This window comes from Diadema setosum, chromosome 9, assembly GCF_964275005.1.
Source record: "Diadema setosum chromosome 9, eeDiaSeto1, whole genome shotgun sequence".
Lineage (NCBI taxonomy): Eukaryota > Metazoa > Echinodermata > Echinoidea > Diadematoida > Diadematidae > Diadema > Diadema setosum.
This window is the reverse complement of record NC_092693.1, coordinates 15,189,549-15,217,469: the sequence shown is the minus strand read 5'-3', so window position 1 is coordinate 15,217,469 and position 27,921 is coordinate 15,189,549. Positions and strand designations below refer to the sequence as shown.

At 38.3% G+C, this 27,921-nt stretch overlaps 1 protein-coding gene across 1 annotated transcript; it reads right to left on the bottom strand.

The window, feature by feature from the left end:
* Positions 1 to 138: 138 nt before the first annotated feature.
* LOC140233459 (protein arginine N-methyltransferase 5-like) lies at positions 139 to 27,678 on the bottom strand. The gene is made up of 13 exons (XM_072313576.1): positions 27,590 to 27,678; positions 24,852 to 24,970; positions 23,522 to 23,739; positions 22,855 to 23,029; positions 22,210 to 22,373; positions 21,495 to 21,656; positions 19,449 to 19,585; positions 18,774 to 18,896; positions 18,252 to 18,427; positions 17,210 to 17,319; positions 16,023 to 16,230; positions 15,050 to 15,114; positions 139 to 4,272 (listed from the first exon to the last, which is right to left on the bottom strand). Exons 1-13 carry the CDS (start codon positions 27,676 to 27,678, stop codon positions 4,120 to 4,122), a joined length of 1,899 nt encoding a protein of 632 aa, XP_072169677.1. The 3' UTR covers positions 139 to 4,119.
* Between the last annotated feature and the right edge of the window lie 243 nt (positions 27,679 to 27,921).

The following is a 27,921-nucleotide window of genomic DNA, read 5'->3' as shown; positions in this document are numbered from 1 at the left end:
AATATTTCTCAAGTTATCGCGTAAACGAATGCGGACGGACGTACGGACGGACGGACGGACAACCCGATAACATAATGCCTCCAGCACCACTTCGTGGCGGAGGGATAAAAATGAAAAAAATCAAACATATACTGAAAGTAGTTGTGCAGTCACATTTATTGGACACAAGGTATTAAATGAAATGAGCAATAGAAAGAACATAGGCCTACCAAGGCTGCCAAGTTCCATAGAAAACTATAAAATATGAACTCAGTTCAGCTGAATAGCAATACAAAACTGAAGGCTTTGAGAGATGCACTTGAAAAAAAAAAAAATCTCTTTCCAAGATATAGCCATACATTTGAAAATAAATATGCACAGCTAGGTAGAGCAACAATGCAAAATGAGCTAGATACTCAATTAGGCTCACGACGCTCAGTCACGGTTGCTGCTTTTCTCCTGGGCTTGCGTCCTTATCTTATTGTTACGCAAACAACCAAAAGAAACACATTAAAGCTGTATCAATCACCATCGAACCTGATGAAACTAACGATTTAAGGCTGTGATGTATCGCTTTGGACACGTTGGATCACTCTACACCACGCTGATGGATCTAAGGTACTGAAACACACCTGGAAGAATACGACGACACAATCTAGATGTATAATGTCCTGGAATACATATAAGTATACTGTCAAAAATGCACATTATTTTGTCACTCTGGAAGAATCCACAGTAATCACACAGACACACTTGGAAACAAAACACCGTATATGATTCAGGTATAAATTCAACATACAGAACACTATTTTATGCGTTTGATTCCAGATTATCTTCATATCACATAACCTTGTCCAAAGGGCTCGTGTGGTGGTACATGGCATAATTATGCTGGCTACAAGCCAGAAAACTGCCAAAAAAAAAGAGAAGAAAATAAATAAATAAAAAGGTGGCATGGACGAGGCTTTGACACATCCAAAGTGAGAAGCCAAAACAGGTTTGGGTGTGGGTAGTTGATTAATAACCATGTCTACATATAGCTGCATCACTATTACATAATACTGGGTCACTGTAACGCACAGCTACTAGACGCTCTATTCAGTATAATTGTACCCCGATGAGGAATCGAGGACTGGAGGAATATTTGCTTGGGCAATGCAACACAAAAATCTGCAGAGGACATGCACTCATATTAGTCATTATTACCACTGTCCATAACAATGAGTCTTATAGGGGATTCCACTGTTACACACACACAATACTGCCTTTGTGCCATAAATGTCCTGCATTGGGGCATGCTTATTAATGCTATTGTTGTACTAAGTCGGTCACTGTGCTTCATTGGTACATACTGGTCAGGTGGAATAAGAACAATGACTTGTGAACCCAGCACATACTTCAGAAGGCAGTGTCCAAAAGTGCCAAAAAGTACAAAGCATGAAGATACCACAGTATACTGCTACAAGTATGTGGTCTTCAACAAAGATTTTCATGTCGGTCATGTTGAAGAATTAGAATATATGCAATGTGGCTACATACATTTCACATTCAATTACCTGCATCCGAATCATTACTCTGATGCCTTTTGAAGTAGCTTTAATTATAGTCTAGCACAAGTCCAAATGAATAGGGAGTTGCAAACAGCCAACGCTGGTCCTTAGCTTTTTGCACACTGTACATCCCACTATTACATCTTGAACTTTTTAGAATGAATATTAAAGAAACAAATAAACTGGTATTTGTTATGCTTTCCAGCATTGCATTCTTCTGCATACACATACCAAATTTGTATCATTCAACAGCCATGCATTAAATCAACCAAAACCACTGGAATCTTTTAACAAAAACAACAATGATAGTGGCAAGGCGTAAGACCTACACTTTGTCTTTTTGCACAACTGCCTGCCCAGATGGAATGTTACCAATCAGATTTCTGACCACTTTCACAGCAGACTTTGGCAGCAAATTTGTACTGACAATAATTTCTCAGACTTTTTCCACTTTTTTTTTTTCAACTTTGGCTCTCAAACTAAGGTTTTGGTTTGCAGCATCACATTTATGAATGAACTTGGCAGCTCGTGAGCAGACGACCCTCAAATAATTCAGGGCAAAATAAATCTGACACTGTTGCAACTCTTTGGAGCAAATTCGTCGTGAAATATGAAGAGCATGTGGGTTAGGAATACAAGAGAGAATTAGGCAAGCACGATGTTGACAGGACAAACGGAACCTCACAAAACTTACTACTGAGAAATGACTCGCATCTGAAGAACACTTTCATAGTAATGACAAATAACGAAGAGTTTGGGTAATTCAGGATTTGTCTGTTTTTTTTGTGTGTGTGTGCGTGTGTATATTCTGTATATATGAATAAACCTTTCCCAGTGCCACCTCTTTTATCTTCCACTGAGAGTGACATCATTCTTTATTCGTTCTTTCATGCATCATTAAATCACTCTAGTTTTGGTTTGTAAAGCAGATTGTGTATGAATTACTACAAACAGTACCATGCCATACTTTTTTCACATCATATATTATTAAATGCATACCATAAAAGTTACACAATCATCTCTAAACATTCAAGAAAGTAGTACACATTGAGGAGAGAACAGGAGAGTACATGTCAAGACCTAGCTCCCGAAGATACCTTGGTCATAATTTGGATGTAGAGAAAATCTTGCACATAACACATCATAGAATATTGCTATTACGCCCTGTATGTCCTGACTAAAACTACGATATCAATCGTCAGAAGTAGAGGTATAATGCTGCAAATAAAATTAAAGACCGGGTAGCATGGGGAGAAAAGGATAGCCCAATTGAATCAATCTGCATTTGCTGCCCACCGGGGTACATTAGAAAACCACGACTAGCGCGGGTGTGCTAGAATAGAATTGCCCATCGCCAATACGTGCACCAAAGCGTACGCTCATCCCGTATGATCCGTAACATTCAACTCCAATTGAGATTATTTGGCTACATTTGTGCTGCGTTGCGAAGCTGTACACGATTTGATACAGGGATTTCTGACTTTATCAGAGTTCGGCCTCCCTTCCCACTGCATGGTCTCCCCGCACCACTGGGTCTTTAACCCTTTGTGTGTTGTGAGTGCTGACTGGCACACAGAAAGCTCCATAGCATTGTACACACTGCCTAAAGCCCCCGGCATACAAAGGATTAATTGAAGCTCAGCATCTGATACTGATAAAGCAATGCAAACGATAATTCCATCCATCTCTGCCCCTACAGGAAATCCATCATGCCCTGTATGCGTCCTATGCGATCCAATCGCTGACTGATTTGATACCTGCAATGCATTTTGGGTAACAGTCTACACATCACAAGTTTATTGAATCACAACATGTAGTACACAAATGCACATGTGTAGGTTATGACTGTAATCACAGTTAAGTTTTATATGTATATGGGGCATGAGAACATCTCGATTCCGATCGGCTAAATGCCAATATGATATTTTGCAATTACTTTCAAGACACTTTAAAGAGTGTACCATTACTACATGATTTATTCTTTCAGTGCTGACTGCATAATGTGCACCAAGCACTGTATTTCATGCGACTGGATGTTTCACTCATTTATATTCAGTACATTTTACCAGGCTATTTTTGCATGTGCTAACATTTATTTGTTTACTAATCAGAATTTTGCTGATATGATAAGTAATGTCAGGCCGCAAAAAAAAAAAAAAAAAGTTTTCCATGTTAAAAAAATGCTGAAGATACAGCAAGTGAAATGGTCTCAGACACACTTATCATGCCTAGCATGCTATCACAGCCTTACGTAATCTTGCACAAGCATTGCCAATGTTAAGCTTAAGTCTGTGTATCACATGTAGGCCAGATTATGTCAGAAACATAGATCTTCAAATTCATTCAAGAGCCTCCAGGAGAAATATTCAATTCTGCAGATAAAATATAGTATACTATTCGGCAAATGTTAGTCGTGAATAGATTTGAATAGATTCAGGAATGAGATGCAGACATGATGTCATTCAGTCTGTTACGCTTTTATTCAGAGAAGCCGGCAGATGATAAATAATTACAGTCATACTGCTCTTTTACATGTTGCTTGGAACACTTGGCTGAATTGACAAATAGGAGGGGAGAGGATCCATCGGCATCACAAGCTGATGGTATACGACTGGCCGTTGATATTGTGGATGGGTGTGGCCACGGGATCGGTCAAGCACCACTCGTACCACACGCTCCGGCTGCGGCAATTTCTCCAGAAGTGGACGGTCACTTGAGAATTTGCTTTCAAGTGGACTGGTGTCTGGGGGAAAAAAGCATGAAAAAGAATGAACATTTACATTCATCTGTCCTAAATTCTGACTTGAGCCTGAATGTACGACCAAGAACATTTGCATTACGCCTCTATGTAACTCAAAACAATGGTGTTCTATGGCACCTGTTTGACAATGTCATGTCATTCAAAGGGGACTTAAACCACACGTCCCATGGTTGCTTGCTTAATACAAGCATTAGCCGCTTCCTTAGCAACCACATACAACAAATCAAATTATGATAGGCAGAAGTCGTGATGAACTATTTGTATAAAAAGTGTTACTGATAAACCATGATGAGAAATTTCCCTTTCATATTCTTCATAAGACAGCCAAAGATTGTAATGACAGGTGTAATTTCTCTGATATTTCCAATCACAAAGGCTTTCAACTGCTTCAGGAAACATTGGTGAAATCAATGGGTTTGAAAATTTGTTTTGAACTGATGACAGAAATGAAGCAAACTTCATATTGCAATTGTGACTATTTTGAGGCACCCAGGGAATTAAATATAAAGTGTACTATTGGCATGAACAAATTCATGCCTATACTATATAACTAAGAAAAAATGCTCAATGGTCTGCTTATCTATCAAGCAGTGGTGGATGCAGAGGGGAGCGTCCCGGCACGCTCCCCCTGTCTATTCTTTGCCAAAACAAAAGAAACTAGAGATTGTAATTTGTCATCACTGACAAATTAAGGTGATCCGATTTTTTTTTAATCAATGATTCGAGTCCTGATCGCAAAGGCATGACCATGCAGGTTTCATCTGTGTTCAGAGACATTGGCTGTGTGATGTTTGGATTCTCATTTAGAAAAGGGAGTCATATCTGCCATCTTTGGTACCAAATCTGTATACACTATAACGAAGATACAGCAACAAGTACATATGACCTTTGACCCCACTTTGCACAACCTAGATGGCATCTGAGCAAAAAGTGGTTATTTTGTGAAATGATTCTTGTAACATGATCTTTGCGTGTGCAAAATATGGGAAAGATAAGACATGTATTCACCAAGATACAGGATGAAACATTTGTGACCTTTGACCCTAATTTACATACCCAAGATGGTGTCTGATCAAGTAGTTGTTATTTTATGAAATAATGTATGTGACATGAACTAAACATGTGCAAAATATGGGGATGATAGGGGCTGTTTTTCTTGAGTTATTGCAAAGAAAGTTGCAGAGAAAAAGAAATATCTCAATACATCGAAGATAAGTTTGATTTCAACCAAGATTTTTGACGTGATCTCGGCGTCGTATGAAAAAATGAAGAAACGCTGACGATAGCCCAAAGTCTCAGCTACAACATGTTAAAATCTGGGAGAAATTCACAGAAGAGTAAGTGAGCTAGTGCTCGATAAAGACCGTCATGTCAATTTTCATTTCCAGAAAAATTCCCTCCCATAGAGATAACACGTAAACTGGTTAAATTTGACAAGGTTACATTATATCCATTTTCACGAGGTGAAGACATCATCCGATTAAAACTTTGATTGAACAAAACTTAAAGAGTATTAAATTGGCTACAACATACTAAAATCTGGAAGAAATTCACCGAAGGATAAGTGAGCTAGTCATCGATAAAGACAATCAGGTCAATTTTCACATCTAGAAAAATTCCTTCCCATAGAGATAACACGTCATAACGAAGATACAGGAAGAAGTACATATGACCTTTGACCCCACTTTGCACAGACAAGATGGCCTCTGAGCCAAAAATGGTTATTTTGTGAAATGATCCTTGTAACATGGTCTTTACGTGTGCAAAATATGGGAAAGAAAGGACATGTATTCACCAAGATACAGGATAAAATATTTATGACCTTTGACCCTAACTTACATAACCCAGATGGTGTCTGATCAAGTAGTTGTTATTTTGTGAAATAATGTACGTGACATGAACTAAACATGTGCAAAATATGGTGGTGATAGGGTATGTTTTTCTTGAGTTATTGCAAAGAAAGTTGCAGAAAGGAAGAAATATTTCAATACATCGAAGATAAGCTTTAATTTCAACCAAGTTTTTGGACGTGATGCCGACTCCGTATGAACTAGAAATGTCGCTTTGGCGACTGGTATGCCTCCGCCATAATGCATGATTTTCCCAATAGGTCTAGATAGTACATGTGGACACTGTGTGATTACATTTCCACAAAATTGGCAAAATATTGGAATGACAAGTTTGTCACAAATGTGTTGAATGTTCACCTTCCTTGACGTAGGTTTAATTGGATGAATAAGAGAGCATGTATCTAGGGATTTAAGGACTTTAACTTGACTTTGACCCATTCATACATTTAGGCATTGAGTAATTTTCAAGGTACAGGTGTGGAGAAAAAGTGCAATTTCTGAATTGAATAGTAAATTGTTAGTGTTACCATTTTCATCTGGCCCTTGACCCTAAAATTCATAAGATAATTACTTTCAGGTAGAACATGCATAATATGTACTAAGTTTCAAGGTAACTTGAGCCACTTCCGAGACATGGAGGAAAAAGTTAGTTCAGCACTTTCACTTGATCTTTGACCTTTTGACCTTTGAGGCAAAAAGAGAAAAAAAAAAACTTTCCAGAGAATTTCTATTAGGTTACACACGCATACACCAAGTGTAAAAAAATAACCCTGCTGGCATTGCATACATATGAGGGTAATAGTAAAATTTTGAAGTCTTGCACTTGACCTTTGACCCCTGACCTTTGACCCCATGAACCCTACATTCTCTAGATAATCACTTCCAGTCAGTACATGTATATACTATGTTCCATGAAGACACCTTGAACAATTTTCCAAGGTACCGAGAAAAAAAAAGAAGTTTTAATATTGTTACTTGACCTTTTGACCTTTTGAACTTTTGACCTTTGACCTCATGACCCAAACTTTCACCAGAGAATCTTAATTGGGTAATACATGTATACACTAAGTTTAAAGAAAATATCTTCAGGCATTCAGTAGATATGGTGGAAATAGTGAAATTTTATGTATTTGACCCTGACCTTTTGACCTTTGACCTCATGACCCAAACTTTCACCAGAGAATCTTTTTTTTTTTTTTTTTTTTTTTTTTTTTTTTTTTTTTTTTATGTTTTTATTGAACAATAATAACATATGTACAAAAATAAATATAAACACACTTGAGGCAACAAAAGCACTGAAAAATAAGACATAAGAAAGAAATAAAAGAGAGAAAAAAAAGAAGAAAAAGAAAAATAACAAAATAACACAGTCACAGTTAAATTAAAATATGCTGGCCCGCGGGTATCCACTATGATGTATCGTGAACTACCAATATTCGGGCCTCCCCCCAGGATGACCAGCAACCCGACCACTAACCGACTGATTTACTGCTCGATTTACTGCCCCGACCTCCGGACCTACAGCGAACCTGTCGACACCGCCATCCATGCAAACATAAACCCAGGCTGCTTCAAGACTCCTGATTGATAAAACAGACGAGAACGACCACCCCAGTAGGGGGCCACTGGGAATCCCGCGGGCCAGACTGCAACAGTGTATGAGATGCCTTTTTAACATGTACATATGCAGTTGTTATGAACTTCATCAAGAACAGCTTTGAATGATAGTATTCAACTCCTGGCTTACTGGAAACACATGAATTCTTACAATGGTATGTACTTTATAAAACAAAACTAAACTTTTGCAAATGTTGACTAATCTTATCGTTTTTGAGAGCAATCAGGTATTCTGACTTATATTTTGACTTAAAAAAGGAGAGAAGTGGTTGGAAATTAGGTTTCTCCTTTTTAAATTTACATCGATAGATATAAAATCGAGTACATAAAAGAAAGAAGTTAATACATAGATAATTTGTTTGCTCCTTGTTACACCCAAACAGCCTTTGAAAGGAAGAAAATTGTAGTTGGTCCCCTAATTTTGCACTCAAATATTTTTCCAAACATTTCCAAAGTTGATTGACAGCGGTACATTCAACCATGAAATGCTGAATTGAGTCTTCTATTTGATTGCAGAGACTACATAGGTCTGTATCAGACCTCTTAATCTTATACAGAAATTCATTAGTGGCTATAGCTCTATGGAAAGTTTTAACATAAAAGGACCTTAACTGAGTTTCAATTGTACATCTAAGGTTGTTTCTATGAATCAGTGTCCATTCCTCATCATTTACCTCTACACCAAAAATATTATTCCACTTTCTGCTTCTATCCAGAGGTAGTAATTGGTCTTTAAAAATTGAATATGAAAATTTTGTAAGACTCTTGCAACTACATAACTTACTGACAACTACATCATATGGGTCCCTTAAATCATTGGACCATGCTCCAAGTAAAGGGATGGCCTTAATAAGGAAATGATATTTCCTTCTATCACGTATTGAGATGTCAAATTCCAACACCAGTTCAAAAAATTCCTTAAAACGTTTACTGTCAAAAAGCAAATCCTGTACTGTTTTTATACCTTTATCATACCATTCAGCATAATAAAAATATTTCTTCGTTTTCAAACAAATATTTCTATTAAACCATAAACTGTCTAGTTTATGCATCTCATTCAAATCCATTTTACCCAACTGCTTACTTTTAAACGCATACCAGACCTTAAGGGTTTCAGCAAGCTGAACATTTACATTCTTTAAAAGCTTATTAGGAGCACTTGTTCTGAATAAAATGAAAGGATCTACATGAAATTCTGAGAGATTATTTAACTCGATTTGCTTCCAATCACTGTTGAAATCCTCGTTCAAAATGTATCTAGACCACACTAGTTTTTGGGCCAGAGCAAATGCCCTAATATCTACCATTTTTAAGCCACAATAATCATATTCATTGTATAAAAATTTTCGTTTTATCCTATCGTTGCCACCTGACCAAATAAATTTAAAGAATGAGTGTTCCAACTTTTTAAAAAATTGTTCAGGAATATGGATGCACAGAGTAGTAAATAAAAACAATAATTTGGGCATTACAAGAGTCTTAACAACAGTTACCTTCCCTATAAGAGACAGGGATCTTGAACGCCAGCAGTTTAAGGTCTGCTCAATACCACCCACTTTCTTGTTATGATTCAATTCAAAAAGTAAATTCAAATCCAAAGAGAACTTTATCCCCAAACAGGAAAATGTTGAATTATTCCAAATCAGCCCTTTTTCACTATACGGTTTTTCCTTCGATTTTTTCTGAGAACCCAACCAAATCCCTTCACTTTTTGTTACATTAACCTTACAACCAGAAAAAGACCCAAATTTCTCCAGTGTATCAAAAAGATTATTGATAGACTCCAATTCTCCATTCAAAAAACAAGTTGTGTCATCAGCATACATGCTAAGTTTATATTCATCACCCCCGATTTGAATGCCCTTTATGCTAGGATTACTTCTTATTGAAATACCTAAAATTTCTATCGCTAAGAGAAATAGGTATGGGGATATTGGGCATCCTTGAAATATTCCTCTTTCCAAATGAACTACTGGTGACAAATATCCATTATTTAGAATATAACTACTCCTGTTATTGTAAAAACATTTAATCCAAGTTAAAAAATCATGACCAACATTGAAACGATCCAGAACTTTATAAAGATATTCATGTTCCACACTGTCAAATGCCTTCTCTATATCTAACAATAATAAAGCACCAGGAACATCATGAGAATTAGTGTAATCAATCAAATCAATAATTAAACGAATATTATGGGCTATATTCCTGCCTTTCAAAAAACCAGATTGATTTTTGTGGACAACGTCTAACAAAAAGGACTTAAGTCTCAGGGCAAAACATTTAGCAATTATCTTATAGTCAACATTAAGTAACGAAATTGGTCTATAATTCTTAACATACAATGGGTCCTTATCTTTCTTTGGCAAGAGAGAAATAATTCCATTCCTTTGTGTCTGGGACATGCAGCCTTTTCTAAATGAATAATTATAGGAGTTCATTAATAAATCATAAATATCATTAAAGAATACAACATAGAATTCTTTGGGCAGACCATCTAAGCCAGGGCATTTATTACCTGGCATCGACTTAATTGCATTGAATATTTCAACTTTTGTCAGTGGTTGATTGAGTTTTTCTTTTTGGTCATTTGAAAATACTGGGATGTCTAATCCTTCAAAAAAAGTATCCGTCTCTGTTCTAGACTCTTCAGACCAGTGGGAGGAATACAATGTAGAATAAAAACCGTGTAATTCTTCCATGATATTCTTGGGGTTCACTATTAGAGAATCATCTGTGTTTTTCAACATAAAAATATTTTTCTTTTCTGCATGTCTCTTTTCTAAATTACAGAAATATTTGGTGCTTTTCTCACCTTCCTCAGCCCACTTCACTCGAGATCTAACTATAGCACCAGCCGTTTCTAAATCATATATGTCTTCCAACTTTTTTCCGAGATTATCTAATGCTTGAATTAATTCAGTACACTCTGAGTCATTTTGTGACTTATTGAGCCTTTGCCTTAAAATTTCAATTTCATCTTCCAATTTTCTTTTTTCCTTGATTTGCTCTTTCTTTTTCCGAGCCGAATATTCCATACAATAACCTACTATAGTACTTTTCAAAGAGTCCCAAATTACATGGGGATTACAAGATGATTCAACGTGATCCTTTTTAAATTCCTCAATCTTTACCTTAATGTACTTAATAAAATCAGCATCTCTCTGAAGTAAATAACAGTTCAATTTCCAGTATCCCCTGCCCCTCTGAGGAACTCCAATAGACAAGTCTATAGTGACAACTGAATGATCTGATGCCAATCCATTCGATATTGTGCTACTCAAAACATTTGCTAAAATACTGTTTGACACAAATATATAGTCAAGCCTTGAAAGGGCTAAGGGATTTTGTTGGTGTCTCGTAAATACCCTGTCTGTGGGGTGCATTGAACGCCACATGTCATTTAAATTATATTCATCTACCAGATATGAAAAAATATTCCTTGATCTTAAATTACCATGTTGAGTACGAGATCCCCGGTAATCCAAGGGACCCATAGCTAAATTCAAATCGCCACCTAGAATAACGTTGGATTGATCACTATCATCGATATTAGCAAATAAGTCTAAAAAAAATCTGGATCATCCTGGTTGGGGGCATAAACATTTACTAACTTTAACATCAATTTTTCCACTAGTACATCTAAAATAAGAACTCTACCATTTTCGTCAGAATGAACATGGGATATCACAATATTTAATCCAGGTTTAAACAAAATTGCTACGCCTCTAGAATTGGAGGTGGCACTATTAATGTACATTTTCCCGCCCCATTCTGATGTCCACATTTGCAAGTTTTCGTCAAGAGAGTGAGTTTCCTGGAGTAAAATTATGTCATCCTTTCTTTGGTGTAAAAACTTAAATATCTTCTTTCGCTTGAATCGATCCTGGAGCCCCCTACAATTAAAAGTAGTTATTTTAAGAGACATTGTGTACCATTCTTAAATTAAAAGATGTTGTTTCCACATAGAAAACTTCTTACTGAGCATACTGAAGGTATTATGAAAACTGCAAATGCAAAAGAAAATACCACTGAGTCAGTAACACATAAATATACATGTAAATAAGCGTTTGAACCAATGAACAAACACTGAAGTGTGACAAAAAAGGAATTAGGTAGAGAAGGAGAGAGAAAAAAGGCAAGCAAAAAATATTGGCGGTAAGTGGTACAAAACGATGGCATATGTACATGAACATAAGGGACCATTTATCGGGAGAGCTCTGTACAGTCAGTTACTTGAACATCTGACTAATTATTGCTCATATAGCAAGAGTCAAAAACCTGTATAATTCGTTGACCAGCGTCCTCAGTCAAGGAATATAAAGCCTCCGTGATCATGTCCCTAGGTGTAACATCTAATCTTGCGGGCTTGTCAGTCGGCCGTTGGCATCCCTGATTTTGATTGTAGCCGGATAGACGAAAAATGCTTTGATGCCCCTCCCCCTCAGATCTTTAAGCTTTGGCAGATTCTTCCTCCTCATCTCCTGAACTCTCTTGCTGTAATCATCTGCTACATACATCTTTGCTCCATCAGCTTTTCCCTTGAATACTTCGATCAGCTTTCTTCGAGCTGTTTCCTTTTCCCTGTATGTTGCAAATCCAACATGGATTGGGCGGGGTTTCCTCCGTCCGTTTTCAGCAGCTGCTGGTGGCTGGCCAGAGCGATGGGCGCGCTGAACAGCCGTCGGGCCCACAGCGCCGGCGAGGAGGTCTTCTACGAACTGTACACAATCGCGAGCTCCTTTTTCTGCACCTTCTGGTACCCCCCAAATCACAACATTGTTGCGTCGGCTTCTGTTCTCGAGGTCATCGATTTTTGCATTAGCCTGTTCTAGCTCTGTTTTCAGCTTAGCTACGTCATCGACGACATTATCCACATCAAAGCGCAGCGCTTGCTGGGCCTGTAGCAACTCAGCGAACCTCGCCTCCTGCCGATGCTCGAATTCCACAAACCACTGTGGGGCTCTGTTCCCCGCATCCGCCATGACCGGCTGAACTGAACTTGTACTGGTAGTGGTACTAGCTGAATGGAGACGAGAGACTTCAGGGTTTTTTGCTGGTTTTTTCTTTACAGGCGAGTTTTCCAGACTTGGAGGTTCCCGTGACTTTGGCCGACCATTCATGGTTTACAATGAGCAGAGTAACAAAATCAAAAGCTGAATTTAATCCGATGAAAAGTTGACAAATATGCGAGCGTACCCCCGACGCGTGTTCTCTACTTGTCCGCCATATTGAGCCTCCTTCACCAGAGAATCTTAATTGGGTAATACATGTATACACTAAGTTTCAAGAAAATCTCTTCAGGCATTCAATAGATATGGTGGAAATAGTGAAATTTTATGTATTTGACCCTGATCTTTTGACCTTTGACCTTTGACCTCATGACCCAAACTTTCACCAGAGAATCTTAATTGAGTACATGTATACACTAAGTTTCAAGAAAATATCTTCAGGCATTCAATAGAGATGTTGGAAATAGTGAAATTTTATGTATTTGACCTTGACCTTTTGACCTTTGACCTTGAGCATGTGCACCCAAAAGTTGATAGGCACAACTTCACCCCCTAATACACATACATGCCAAGTTTCATTAGGATACCTCAACAGGTTTCGATAGTTACCTTGTCCACAAAATTCATTACGGACGGACGGAAGGACGGACGGACGGACAACCCGAAAACATAATGCCTCCGGCACCACTTCGTGGCGGAGGCATAAAAAAAACGAAGGGCACACTTACGATAGCCCAAAGTCTCAGCTACAACATACTAAAATATGGGAGAAATTCACCGAAGCATAAGTGAGCTAGTGCTCAATAAAGATAGTCATGTCAGTTTTCATTTCCAGAAAAACTGCACTCCCATAGAGATAACACGTAAACTGGTCAAATTTGACAATGTTACTTTTAATCCCTTTTTACGAGGTGATGCCGTCATCCAATCAAAATGTTGTTATTATGTGACTGAAGGACCATTAAATAAGCTACAACATATTGAAATTTGGAAGAAAATCAACAAAAGAATAAGTGAGATACGCTTGAGTGAACTTAAAATTTGATGACGTCATTTTGAAAATTTACTTTTTTTACTTTATTAAGAAATTTGATATCTTTTCATCATTTTTCCAGCATTGCCAACCCATGAAACGACATGTACAACTCATCAGCTTTCAGAATATGTAAAGAAAATGGGGGGTCACCGTCCATCCTGACGAGTAAAATCGGATTCAAAATTGGCGGTTTTTTGGCATTGTTGCACTGTATATCGCCATTGACGCGCGCGCGGAATTTCAACTTTGACGACCCGTGTGACGTCATATTGAGTCGGATTAACTTGAAACTTGGTAGAAATATTCCTTGACATTTCAGGCATCCGATAAATGTGAAAAAACGGGAAATTTCTATTGCGTATGAGCTGTGCGTGCGTATATGTGCGCGCGCGTACACGTCCGTCCAATTTTTTCAATTTTTCAAAAAATGCTCCTATTGGTCTGAAACGTGTGCAAAAAAAATTTGAGCTCACAAATATTTCAACGCGCGCATACGCGCACGTTTTAAGACAAAATATGAATTTTGATTATATGAGTAGAATGCGCTTGACTTGAAAAATATGTGACGTAAATTTCATTGAAAATTTTCATTCCATTAAAGAGATATGATTGAGAATGTGTTTTCATATAATGACGTCATAGTGACGTCACGGTCGACTGATCACTTTGATTTTAGTTCGATTGCCGTCTTTGGGAGATGATACATGTATGGTATAATTTTGACATTGATAGGAAGAGCACTTTCTGAGCTAACTTGTCCACAACTTTTGAGGAGAAAGAAGAAGAAGAAGAAGAAGAAGAAGAAGAAAGAATCCGTACAGATAGAGAAGGTGATCCGAGAGGATACTCGGATCACCTAATAAAAAGAAAAAATGGGGGGGGGGGTGGGCGTGTGCCTCCCTTTAATTTTCTAAAGGTGTATCCCCTTTACGGAATTCCTAGATCCGCCCCGGTATCAAATATATTTTGGTGAATAATTTGCTAATTCTTAACTCCATATACTAGTAGTCCTTTCATTTGAAACTTAATAAAAAATCAATTTGCTTTGAAGAAATCACTCTGCATAAATACAATTAATATCCTGACTGTTTTGAAAGATTTTTGCAAAACATGCAGTTGGTGCAGAGAAAATTTCCACGAGTAATACCACCATCATCAAACTCACTACATTTTACTCCTGCTTCTGACACGCATCACCATTCAGAATTTCATCAAAAAGTAATCAGTAGACAGCCTTTACTTACTTTTAATGGAAAGAATATTGGGAACCAGCTAAACATTCCTTCTGAGTATGTGCTTGGTTCAGTACCTGGAAGAGGAGGGACAAACCATATGCAATATCATGAGGATTTATTATTATTATTATTATTTTTTCAAAAAGGTTAACAAAATGAGTGCGGTTGTTGCACAGGTTCTGGTCAGCTGTTACTGTAAAAGTGGAAATTTTCGTGGTGTTGAAATTTTTGCGCATTTCGCACAACCAGATACTAGCACGAAAATAAAAGCACACAAATATTTTTGCTTGCCATACGTTCCTGTGCGTGATGTCTTGATTCCGTGGAATTAAAAACACACGAAACTCTTCTGACCCGGCCAAGCGCGAGAAATTAGTTGCGCGAAAATATCCACTTTTAACAGTAGTTTCTTGTAGAATCTTTTCAGTTGAAAAGTGCACAGTCTTAAGTCTCCATTGTTTTCATGAAAAAAATATATATGCATCATTCTACAATTCGCAACTAAACAAACTAAATATCATCCCTGTGTAAATGTCCACTGTGATGCACAGACACAGAGATACTCGCAGACCTGTTATTGGCAGGTTCTGAATCTAAAGACAACAGACCTGCCTATGTTCTTCCTCCTCATCTATCATCCCTTACTTTCAGTGTTAGCTTATACAATGTATTGAACTGCAACTGAATGTTTTTAATCTGCAACAAAGGAAATGAAAAAGACAGCAATAAAATTTGCCCAAAGGGTGACTTTCATATACTAACCTTCATTGTGTCAGAATGTTTGAATGTTTTTATTTGACAAACTACATCGACTTCTGGATGTGGATCTAGAGGAAATGCTATTTAACATCTTCAAAATGATGGGTAAAGTGAGAAAGATGTTGCAATTCTTGAATTCCCTGGTATCAACAAGCATTCATTACGCTACCAAAGGATGTTTGGGGGGGGGGGGGGGTGATAAGAGTTTGGAGACAAGACTTACTGAGCATGATATCACCATAGAGGGCGGTGTCAAAGTATCCAGCAAAGCCGTGGAGTTCGGCGTCCTCCGACACGGTGAAGGTCAGGTGCTTGTAGCGCTGGTTGTCGGCCGGCTGCTTGGCCGGGTGGGTGAAGGTGAACACTGGCTGCGGCTTGTCAAGGATGGCCACATTCTGGAGGCGAACCACGTAGGGCGTCTCAAAATGGGCCTACAATTCAAAGCGGATGAAAGCAATTGACATGGATTAAAGTGGAGAGTCACGTCATGTTTAGTATGACTTTGATATAAAGTGACAGCTCAAAGACACCAAGTATCAGTTACATTGGTTAATAGTTTTATTACATAGGGCACAGAAATAGAGATAAAATGGGGTAGCTTCACAGTTTCAGTAGCTTTCACATAACAATGACTTTAGTGGCAATCTCATATGTCAATTACGTGAAATGATTATGATATAAGCTCACCAGGTAAAATGAGTCTCTACCTGACCTGCACACAAATCTCCACTAATTATTTTTTCTCGTGGGCGGGGGGAGGGGGGGGGGGGGGGAAACAAATCAAATGCTCAACATACCAGTTTTAAAAGTTCTTACAACTTAGCAATGACAGCTTCTGAGGGGAATGGAGATGCAAAAAAATACCCCACATGATTTGCATGTCATATGTACAAATCAACAGGTCAGGAGTGAAACACTGACATCATTGTCTTATCCACATGCATACATAGTGCCAAAACATCACTTTTGTGAACACATAGTTTAGTTTAGTTTAGTCTTTATTTGAAAATCCCACCCGTCACACGGATGGCTGGCCTAAAAAGGCCTATGAGTAATAAATATACATCAAACATAGGAAGTAATACAAAATGTATGAATATATCATGTAATACATACAGGCAATAACAAATAATTTAACACAACAAAAGAAAGAATATGATGGGCTAAATAATATATGGAAGAGATACTTATGAAACTTCTAAAAAAGCGCTAAGTGCTGCCCAATTCTAAAGACACTCCTTTGTTCCAGATTAATCTATCTTGCTGATTCAATTTGGATATGGGGTGGCCTTTCCATTCAAGATGGCAAACGGTGACTGAAGTAAAATCATCGTACACTCTGTATAAAGAATAGTCCATATGACACAGAATAACTATCCCAGTAGCTTGGATAAAAGCTACAACACTTACCTCAGGATTCTTGTCCTTCTCTTTGCACAACTTGACTTCATTGTAGAGCTTGTGTGACATGAGAGGGCTTAGATATGATGTGTATTTACATGGAATGCTGATACAGCTATCTGTAGGGGGAAAATGGGAAACATACAGAAATATACTGTTAGAAATGGATTCTCTGTGCAAGGGCAATCTTCAGATTTACTTCAAGAAAGCCATCACCTACATGTATTTTCATGTGCAGGTAGATTGTATTCCCAAAGATATCTGATAGGTATTTTCAATGCAAAACATGATTCGTTATTACTATTGCTTCCTAATTTCTCTGATTGTCTTCGTGTTGACCATGACATTCATATTGCACCTGAAGTGAAGTAGTGACAGCGACTATCAAAGTAAAACTATGGGTGCTTATTGATGGGGAAACCCCTGACCATGAGAAACCCTAGATTCAATATCCCTACAGCATTAAACTACATTAGAGCAAAACTGTGGGTGCTTATGGGGAACCCCGGCCATAAAAAGCCCCAGATTCAATATCCCTACAGCATTTGACTACATTAGAGTAAAACTACGGGTGCTTAGGGGGGAACCCCTGACCATGAGAAGTCCTAGATTCAATATCCCTACAACATTTTTAAACTGCAATCAGCAATATTAGCTGTGCATTGAGAAACAGACGAGAGAAACACATATCCATATGGTGCAAAAGGACTTCAAAACAAAAATTGCTTACAATACATTACAGTGTAATCATTGGGAAAGAGCTAGAGAAATGAATCCTTTGATAATGCAGTTGGTAACAACTGCAACTGCACATGAATTCACTGACTTTACAACAAATTATATATCCTAACACTATAGAGCCAATCAATATTTGTACCTAACCTTTGCTACGCATGAAGTGCAATGACTTATGTCACACTAAACATCTGCCATGATAGAACATGACATGCATGGACCCCCTTGTGCCTCTCCCTCTGCCCCCCCCCCCCCCCTTCCCCCTATCAATGAGAATTACCAATTGGCTCTCACGAAAGAAATGAGGGAAACCTGCCTTTGAGGAAAGGCTGTGCTCCATCTAGACATTCTGGTGAGAGCTCGTTGTCACCAAAGGACCCTAGCAGCTCGCTGACGATGATGTCCGCCTTCTCCGGCGCCTTCCATTCCCGCATGTCACTCTGCACCACAGTAACCATGTCACCCCACTTGTCCTCCTTTAGACTGAAGAGCCTGATGTGGAAAATGAAACAGGAAAGCATTATGCTCACTGCTTTTTTCATTGCAACTGTATCAACAATTGTCCTGGCATTGAGGAAAATCTGTAAAAAAAACTCTAGCCATATTTAACTTGCAGTACTTTTAGAACAATGAAGGTCAAATTGACTATGACGTATTGTCAACAAACCCATTTTCACAAGTGAATTCTGTGGTAACAGCACGACATACTTGATAATTAACTTTACTTTTATAAGTGTTTAAGCTAATATCTGGAATTTGCTGTTTCAGTACACTACTTTCAAGAAGAATTTCATTTTTAAAGGAGACAAATCTCCATAAAGTTTAATTCTCTACTCACGTCACAGCTGCATTGGGATTCTTCTCAACTGCGTAAACGTGCACTTTCCTGTCTGCCTGCTCTGCTGCCTTTAGTGATGCTGTCACCAGAGGGCCTCTTCCAGCTCCTAAGACCATTATTACCCTGTTGGAGGACACCATGCATAATCTTATCGAAGCTGCATCTTTGCATGTCATGAAAAATCTACAACTTTCCAGGAAAGAAACCTACAAGTGTAACCTTTCTACAGTTGCCATCTGTTCATAAAGGCTACCTTTATGTTTCCCTTCCATGGTCAGCTTGACTGTATGTACAGCTGGTGAGACAAACATCGTGGAGGAGAAATCTACAATCAATGATTGGAGTGAAACAAAGTAATATTGTAGCAAATATTGAGCAAAATCTGACAAATTTCACAAAATTTGCAACCGAATGATAATCAACAAGTCACCAAAATAGGTATTCAATGGGCACCTGTATGTCATCTGTTATCAGTATGGTCATGTGACCACAACATCAAAGTGATATGTTTGTGTTTTGTTGTTTTCTTTTGGGTTGTTTCTTTAAATTTTGCCACACCCATTTCAATAAGAAACTTCGCTCTTTGAAGGATATACTCCTAGAATCATCTCTACAAACAATGGGTAGGTACAAGAATAAAGCACAGCAAAATATGGGATATAACTGCAAACTCACGTCTTAGTGGAAGACTTTTGTGCCTCTGACACTGATTCCATTAGAGCTTTGTAGACAGCTTCCTGATAGCGTGTGTACTTAACTGGGTCCTTCTCAAAGATCTCGTACGTCTGTGACTCTAAGTTGTCAGACAGCGGCTGCAAACAGAAGCATTATGAGTCACGGTAAGAGTGAATATTTACATGCGAGTAATTTTTCGCGCTCTGCCAAGATGAATTCACATGTTTTTATTTCCATGGAACCAAGACATTACAAAGTGGTACATACAACAAGAAAACATTTTGTGTGCTTTTGATTTTGCTCTAGTTTCTGGTTGAACGAAAAACCCAAAATTACCACAATGCAAAAATTTCCACTTTTACAGTACGGGATATCCTACAGTTCCTTTATCAACACTCTGGAATATACTCTGGTGATGCCACCCAGCAACTTTACACCCATGGCTCACAGATTGCAATCATCAATAATTTAGATTTCAGTAATGATAAAAAAGATATAAACTTACTAGTAACTACATGGCCAAGAAGAAGATATCAGAGAAGGGGGGGGGGGGAAGGAGAGATAAAGAAATAGACAGAAAGCAGAAGAGGGCCAATCAAGTGAAACAGCAGCCTCAAAATGCACTGAACCCTCAAGGTAGAGGCAGACACAACACAAACCTTTGCATAGTTTGCAAAGTTTGCAAGCTAGTTAGGAAGGAGTCCTTAACCCTAAAGGGGCCAGGCTTTTTTTGCTATGCTCAGACCCCCCCAAGATCTCGGCCATCGGTGGTGCGATAGCAATGAAATTTTGCATGCCTGAGACCCATGTCATAATCTACAAGATTGTGTCATAAGATTTTTTGAAACAATGAATTTCTAATTTTAATTAATTACTTATGCAAATTAAGCTCAAGATCATATTTTAGCCTAATTAAAAGCATTGAGAGTCTAATTTTTGATCTGTATATCTGTTTTAGCATATTCAACAATTGTACATCACAAAAAGTTCCAAAACTCATTTCAATTCTTATGTATTTTATTGTTTTCAGAATTTCTTATGTATTTCTTTGTTTTTCAACTTTTGTTTTTTCATTGTTTTTCATTGTAAATTGGCACTGACCACTTTTCTACCATAATTAGCACAAAATTGATAAATGAAAGTGATTAATTGTAAAAATAATCAGGTTTTTATGACATTCATGACAGAGCACTGTTTTCCATAGGAAATGTACACAAAATCACAAAATTGTGCCCGTTTTGGGGCGACATTCCCTTACAAAAATGGGCGTGGCTTTGCAAAAGTATGCGCGGACGTTGCAAATTTGGTCTCAAAAGTTGGGCGAGACTTGAACAAATAAAGTCAAGAAGCCTTGCGACGAGGCCTTCTCGCGTTACAGAATTATAGCGCGAAACGTCGAGGGGGGGGCGGATTCCTCCCCCCCCCCCTTTTAGGGTTAAAGGACAAGTTCATCTTCATAGACATGAGGATTGAGAGAATGCAGCAATATTAGTATAACACATCAGTGAAAGTTTGAGGAAAATTGGATAATCGATGCGAAAGTTATGAATTTTTTTAATTTTTGTGTTGGAACCACTGGATGAAGAGACTACTACAGCTTGTGATGTCATATGCGTACAACAGTATAAAGAAAATATACAGAAAATTCAACATATTTTCACTTTTTTTCGCATAATAAAAGAGCACGTGACTTGCCTCTTTCTGAAGGCAGGGGGAATGATATTACCCATAACATATGTCAGTAACTAGTAAAGGGAATGTGTACTTTTTTCAAAAGCTGAAATTTTGTGAAATTCTCTTTATATTTTGCTAATTGTTGTACACTTGTGACATCATACACTGCAGTAGTCTTCTCATCCAGCGAGGTGACTGCACAAAAACTTTAAAAATTCATAACTTTTGAACGGATTGTCCGATTTTCCTCAAACTTTCGATGATGTGTTCTACTAATATAGCTACATTCTCTCTATCCTTATGTTTATGAAGGTGAACTTGTCCTTTAACCAAACTCTCCATAATGGTACAGGGGCTCCAAGACCAACTCACCTGTAGAGGACACTGAAGGTAATCCTCATAACCCTTGGCAAAGGCATCGACCCCTCCCAGTGGAGGCTGGGACTGGAACAGGTGGTCCATGTACTGCTGGTAGGCTTTGATGCCCTTGTCTGGGTGTCTGTTCACTCCTGTGATCATCATCTGAACATTTAGCTGCCATGGAAACCAAACAATCTCTCATTCATCCCAATATTCAACCACACATGTATGGAAGTGTCATGAATTACATGCCATCATAAAAATGAACGATGACACAGAATAGTTTGATTTTTGTATTACACAATATGAAATTTCTTCCACAGCTGCTGTGACTGCTCTATAAATATAATGGGCTTTCAAGTATTTCATAAAAACCTCTCACAATTTCTGAATTAATCATATGAAAAGATCATATAAGGTGTCAATTTTGGGTAAATAAGACAGTCCCTACACACATATTCCCAGTATGGCTGTGAAAATGTAATGAGCTATAAGGCAAATTAAAAAAAAAAAAAAAAAAGCTTTTTTCTTTTACATTAAGAGTTTGATTATTGCAGTTGCATACATTGCTGACATTCTATTTCTTGTTTCCTTGAAAGGTGATAAACTTAACAACTTTAGGATTTCAACAATATGATGCCATCATGACAGCTCTTTGTATTCCTGTCCCCGATATCTACCCTCAGTGGTTGCCGGGCGTGGCAGCCCCCCATCCCCTACAACTCACCCTGAAGAGCTGCATGACGAGGGACTGGTGGGCCTTTGAGAGCACGGGGAAGCCCTTCTTGTTGGTCAGGAAGAGGCTCGTGGAGAAGATAGCGCACTTGATGGGTTCACCCAGCCACCGGTCCAGGATAGCCTGTGACGGGAGGTCTGGTGACACCTCCAGGGCTGGCGGAAGAGAAACATTTATATTACATTATACCAAGCCAGTCACAGGGCAGCAGAAACTGGTTGAGCATGACACGCTAGGCAACTTGGAATATGAGTATGCCATGATTATTATGACTATTCCTTGGGCATGGGTGAATTGACACATTCATCTCACGGATAGATTGACTTAAGACTGATATTGCATTTAAGATATTGTGTATGATGAATATTTACAAAAGAATATTAGTTACAAATACACATAAAACAAGGCATTAAACAATATAAAAATGTACCAGTGTTACATATTGATATCCCTAAATGGACAATTTTTACCTCTTTATACCAGTTTTGCCATTTCATAATTAACATGATTTTTACCTTTGAACACATCCGCAGAAAGAAAGACAGAAGTTACAATTCAAATTCAAGTTGTATAATTTGGTGTTCTTTACACACAATATCATGGCATAAAAATTCCGAAAAAGGAAGTAAAACACACCGACGCCTAATCTCTTGTGATGGTTGCAGGCACGTCTCAACGTGTTCCACCAGTGCCAGGGATCCTTGTCGCGTGATAGCGTGGCTTCGTTCTCATTGTCCCCATGGTCAGGCTCATTCTCAATCAGGTCATCTGTCATTACACTCGGGGCTTGGATTGGCACTTGAATCCATACCTGGGGTATGACAAGGTTACAGAGTCAATTTTCAGGCAGAACATACAACCAGCTGCAGCTGCAACATGTAGTATTCGGCAGGAATTGTCGGTAACAACCTGATTTGCTTGGAGGTATTTCCAGAACTGGCTTTGCTGGCAATTCTTTCATTTCAAAATGGCCACTTGAATGTTACACCTCTGCCAAATTTTCCTGACTTCATCAAACAAAATATCAAAAACTATACTGTACATATGTATCATACATAAATACATGGATATGCATTTACAGAAGTAACTCTGCACCTAGTCTCACACAAACAGATTGTTGCAATTGAGAAGAAAAAAAAAGCAGAACTTGAAGGAACAAAAAGAGTCATTTTTCTTTTACTACCTGTACAAAAGGGAACATCTTGCTTCTTCAGAAAAAACAATCATACAAACAAACAAAATCTGGCAAGATCTTTCTCTTTACTTTTGTCGGTGCAGTTAAGAATTTGGTGTTCCTGTGTACCTGGTGGTTGCTGTGACCTTGCATGTGGCTGAAGAGACACCTGGCAAGGTTGACGCATCGGATGCTGGACAGTGGCACCAGGACCGCCGGGAGACTTAGGTGGGCAGCATAGTTCAACTCCTGCAGGAGTGCCTCCTGGGAATTCAGCCGCACCACGGCATTCTCCGAGTCAGGCTGAAGCCAGGCAGAAAGTTTGCCAACCACCAATGAGCTCCAGTCTGTACAAAGTAAATGTAAACAAGAAATAACATGTGGTTTGAAAAAAAAACAAAAAAAAACCCAAAACAAAAACATTTCAAACAATTACACAGAGAAGCAACTTCAACCAACAATGTATGGAATGTAAAAAGACTTACAAAAGTGCATGGACTGAAAAAAAAAAACACACTTTAAAAAGGGATGATTCACCATCAAGTTATTGGAGGGACCATCAAAAGAAAAAAAAAAATACTGCTTACACCTGACCAGACCAGACGTTATATCAAACTTACAAACAAGAATACTCATCATACAGAAACAATTTCTAATGCAAAAAGAATTCAAATCAATCTAAAAGTACACATCCTCTACGCATTTATTTTTCAATCATTGAAAAAAAAAAATGTAATTTTTCTAATCTATGGAAGCTGGACAGAGAAAGAAGCTACTGTATTCTTTCAATATTGTTGAGATTTGCATTCAGTACAAGTGACTAAAGTACATGTACATCTCCAACACACTCTTTAGATTAGGCTGATATGCAGCTACACTGGAAGTGGTATCTTCTAAATACAATTTCTGTTTGGATGCCTGAAACATTTATATGATATGATTTGAATTTAAGTGTCATTGAAAGTACAGGACTGTATATCAAAAATTGTTAGCAAGTTACAATTACCAACAACATATACAACTAAATGCACTCCACATCGCATCAAGTTTAAATGCACAAGACAGGAGGCTCATCATACACCAAAGTTTGAATTTGGGTACCCTACAACTAGACATACATGTAGCCATCATTCAGATGATCTAGTTTTAAAGTTAAAAGGCATTGCCAAGCAATCTTCTATAATGGCTGGTCACACATGTCCAGTGTTGACCATGTTCTACTTTCTTTCTGAAATCATTGTCAATATCATGGTAGGATTCATTAGCAAAGCACACACAGACACCAGTATTCATCAAATGTTATCAATATGAGCATGCTTTATTGAATAACACTTTCCTCTTCCCCCCCCCCCCCCATTCTATACATTAAATATATGGCAAAATTAGCAATCTAGGTATATTTAAGGAGACATTCATGCTGAGAATTTCTCCCCGCCATCAGATGCCCTGTGTCACTCACCTTGGCTTGGTAAAAGTAGATCTGACCTCGCAAATGGAGCTATTCTGTCCTTGGCTTTACCCTCTACAAATTCACGCTTGAATCTTGGGTGAACAATTGGTAAGGCTACAAAATCAAACCTGTCATAAGACAAAATTTAAAGAAAACAAAATTGAGTTCACGTGCGGTGATAAGTATATGAAAAAGAGATGTGTACCCAATACAAGTGTAGAGTCATTTTTTTGTCTCTCTCTCACAGTAATTGTCCATCTCCTGTAGCATTGAGACCACTCTGCTTTCTCATACACGTGATGTACATGAATATAAAATGTGGTATGGGTGGCAATTCATTCATTAGTAAGTTTGCAGATGACATTCAGTTAGCACATGGCAGATAAAATACAATGCTGACAAGTGTCGAGTCGACGCATGTGGGATACCATAACCCACATCACACCTACCACATGGGAAATGCCACCCTATGAGAAACACCAGAGATTAAAAAAAAAAAAAAAAAAAAAAAAAAAAAAAAAAAAAAAAAACCTTGGAGTATTAGTTCACAAATCCCTCAAAGTTTCAACCCAGTGTGCAGCAGCTGCAAAGAAAGCCAACATAGTCTTGGGAATAATCAAGAGAAACTTTGTATACAGAAGTAGAGGTGCTATCCTAAAACTCTACATGTCACTTGTCAGACTACACTTGGATTACTGTATGCAGGCCTGGTGTCCATTATCTAGAAAAAGACAAGAAAATACTGGAGAAAGTGCAGGCCAGGGTCACCAAACTCATCCCTATTAGACCTACAAGACCTCCCCTATGAAGTCAGACTTTAATAGGATACTCAATCTTACAACTCTGGAAGACAGAAAGAAGAGGGGTGACCTTATTCAAGCCTAACTCATCATTGCACAGATAGACAATACTGACCCAAACTCCATCTTCCAGAAAGCAACATATCGTGGTACCCGAGGACATTCCCAGAAACTTGCCAAGACATGCTCTAGACCTGGACATATGAAAACATTTCTTCAGCCAACGAGTGGTCGATAGCTGGAACAAACTCCCAGATGTTATCCAATCACGGACACTCCTCACATTATAAGGACAAGTTCACCTTCATTAACATAAGGATTGAGAGAATGTAGCAATATTAGTAGAACACATCATTAAAAGTTTGTGGAACATCGGACAATCCGTTCAAAAGTTATGAATTTTTGAAGTTTTTGTGGAGTCACCACTGGATGAGGACTACTGCAGTGTATGATGTCACATGCGTACAACAGAATAAGGAAAATATAAAGAGAATTTCACAAAATTTCGTATTTTTAAAAAAGTACACATTCCCTTGACTCGTTACTGACTGTTATGGGTAATATTATTCCCATTGCCTTTAGAAAGAGGAAGTCAAGTGCTCTTTCATTATGCGAAAAAAGTGAAAATATGTTGAATTTTCTTTACATGTTCTTTATACTGTTGTACTCATATGACATCACGAGCCTTAGTAGTCTCCTCATCCAGCGGTTCCAACACAAAAATTTTTAAAATTCATAACTTTTGCATCGATTGTCCAATTTTCCTCAAACTTTCACTGATGTGTTCTACTAATATTACTGCATTCTCTCAATCCTTATGTTTATGAAGGTGAACTTGTCCTTTAAGAAGAAATTGTCCAAATTGGGTTACTAATGGGCTACAAAGCTCCCTACAGTCTACACCCTGCCACACTTGCAATCAATCTATGTGAAGATGGCGGTGTGACACTTCAACTCAAGGTATTAAAATTCAAGGTAAATTTAAAGTGTAGCAGGCAATTCTTCTGGTAAAATGTCCACTACAACTGTAGACACGGTTGCAGGTGGTCAAATGAATGACATGACCACAAACCTGTGTATCTAATCTACAATATTATTAATTTAATTTACAATAAAATATATGCACACAAGCAAATTTACAGAAGCCAATTTCAACATTTGCTTACAATCAAATAGTTATAACAATGCCCCATATTGGAAATTTACGGAATAAGCAGGATGAAATACAAGGTCAAGGACCAGTCAATAACCCCTAGCCAAGGTTGGGGTCTGACTCGACCCCAGAGTCCAGGGCTTCTTGCATGCTGCAAAGTACATGACATGTACAAGAGCATGAAAAGGCACATCTCTACTCCATCTGTCATTTTGCATACTGGAGTCTGTATACATCATCTATTTAGCAAGTGTTATTTTTGCGAATTGGGACTTCTTGACAATTTCGCAAGTGGCGCGATTCGATTGTGGAGTAGAAAACAGTAAAGTTTACTGAAAGGGGAATGTATGCGGTATAAGCGGCAAATGGAGACCAATTCAGTTGGACCATCGACCACTTTGACTTATAAGTTAGGCATTGTTTCCCCACGCTACCTGTAGTACCGGGTTGGCCAAGGAGTTATAGTTACTCCTTCCACTTTGGGCTGGGCTGGCGGTATTGGAGGGAGGAAAACCAGCGAGCAAACGACCACCACACAGCATGCCGCATACCCACATGAAGCACAGACAGACAGCAGAGGATTCGAGGACCAAGACAGGCGCGGTACATACACGCACGCACACATGCACAAGATCACCACACACATGTCAATTTCACCGGTCGGTCGTCAATCACTGAATAAGTCATGCTCGCTTACACGTCTTTGCATAGCTCATAATCATGAGATCTGTCACTATTCACACCGATCATCAAGTTCCATTGACTAAAGAAATTATTGACAGTTATATGATTACCCTCCGTAAGATGCTAGTTGCATCGAATTGGAAATATCCGGCACACAGCTGAGGCATCGCCCACAGGACACATGCTGCTGCACCGCCATTGTGGTAGTCTTGATTATGGAATGCCGAATTAAAAGATTTGCTTACAGGAGTAAAATGCATTTCCCTTTAACACACAAGAATGTAATGGTCTTTCAAGCAGTCATCTATTAAATTTTATTACATGAACAAAAAACAGGAATTTGCAATTTCACAGATACGTGTTTTCTTCCACTGAAAAACTGATTATGAAATAATCAACCCTAAATCAAAAACAATTCCTGCCTTTCGAAGCACGGCATGCC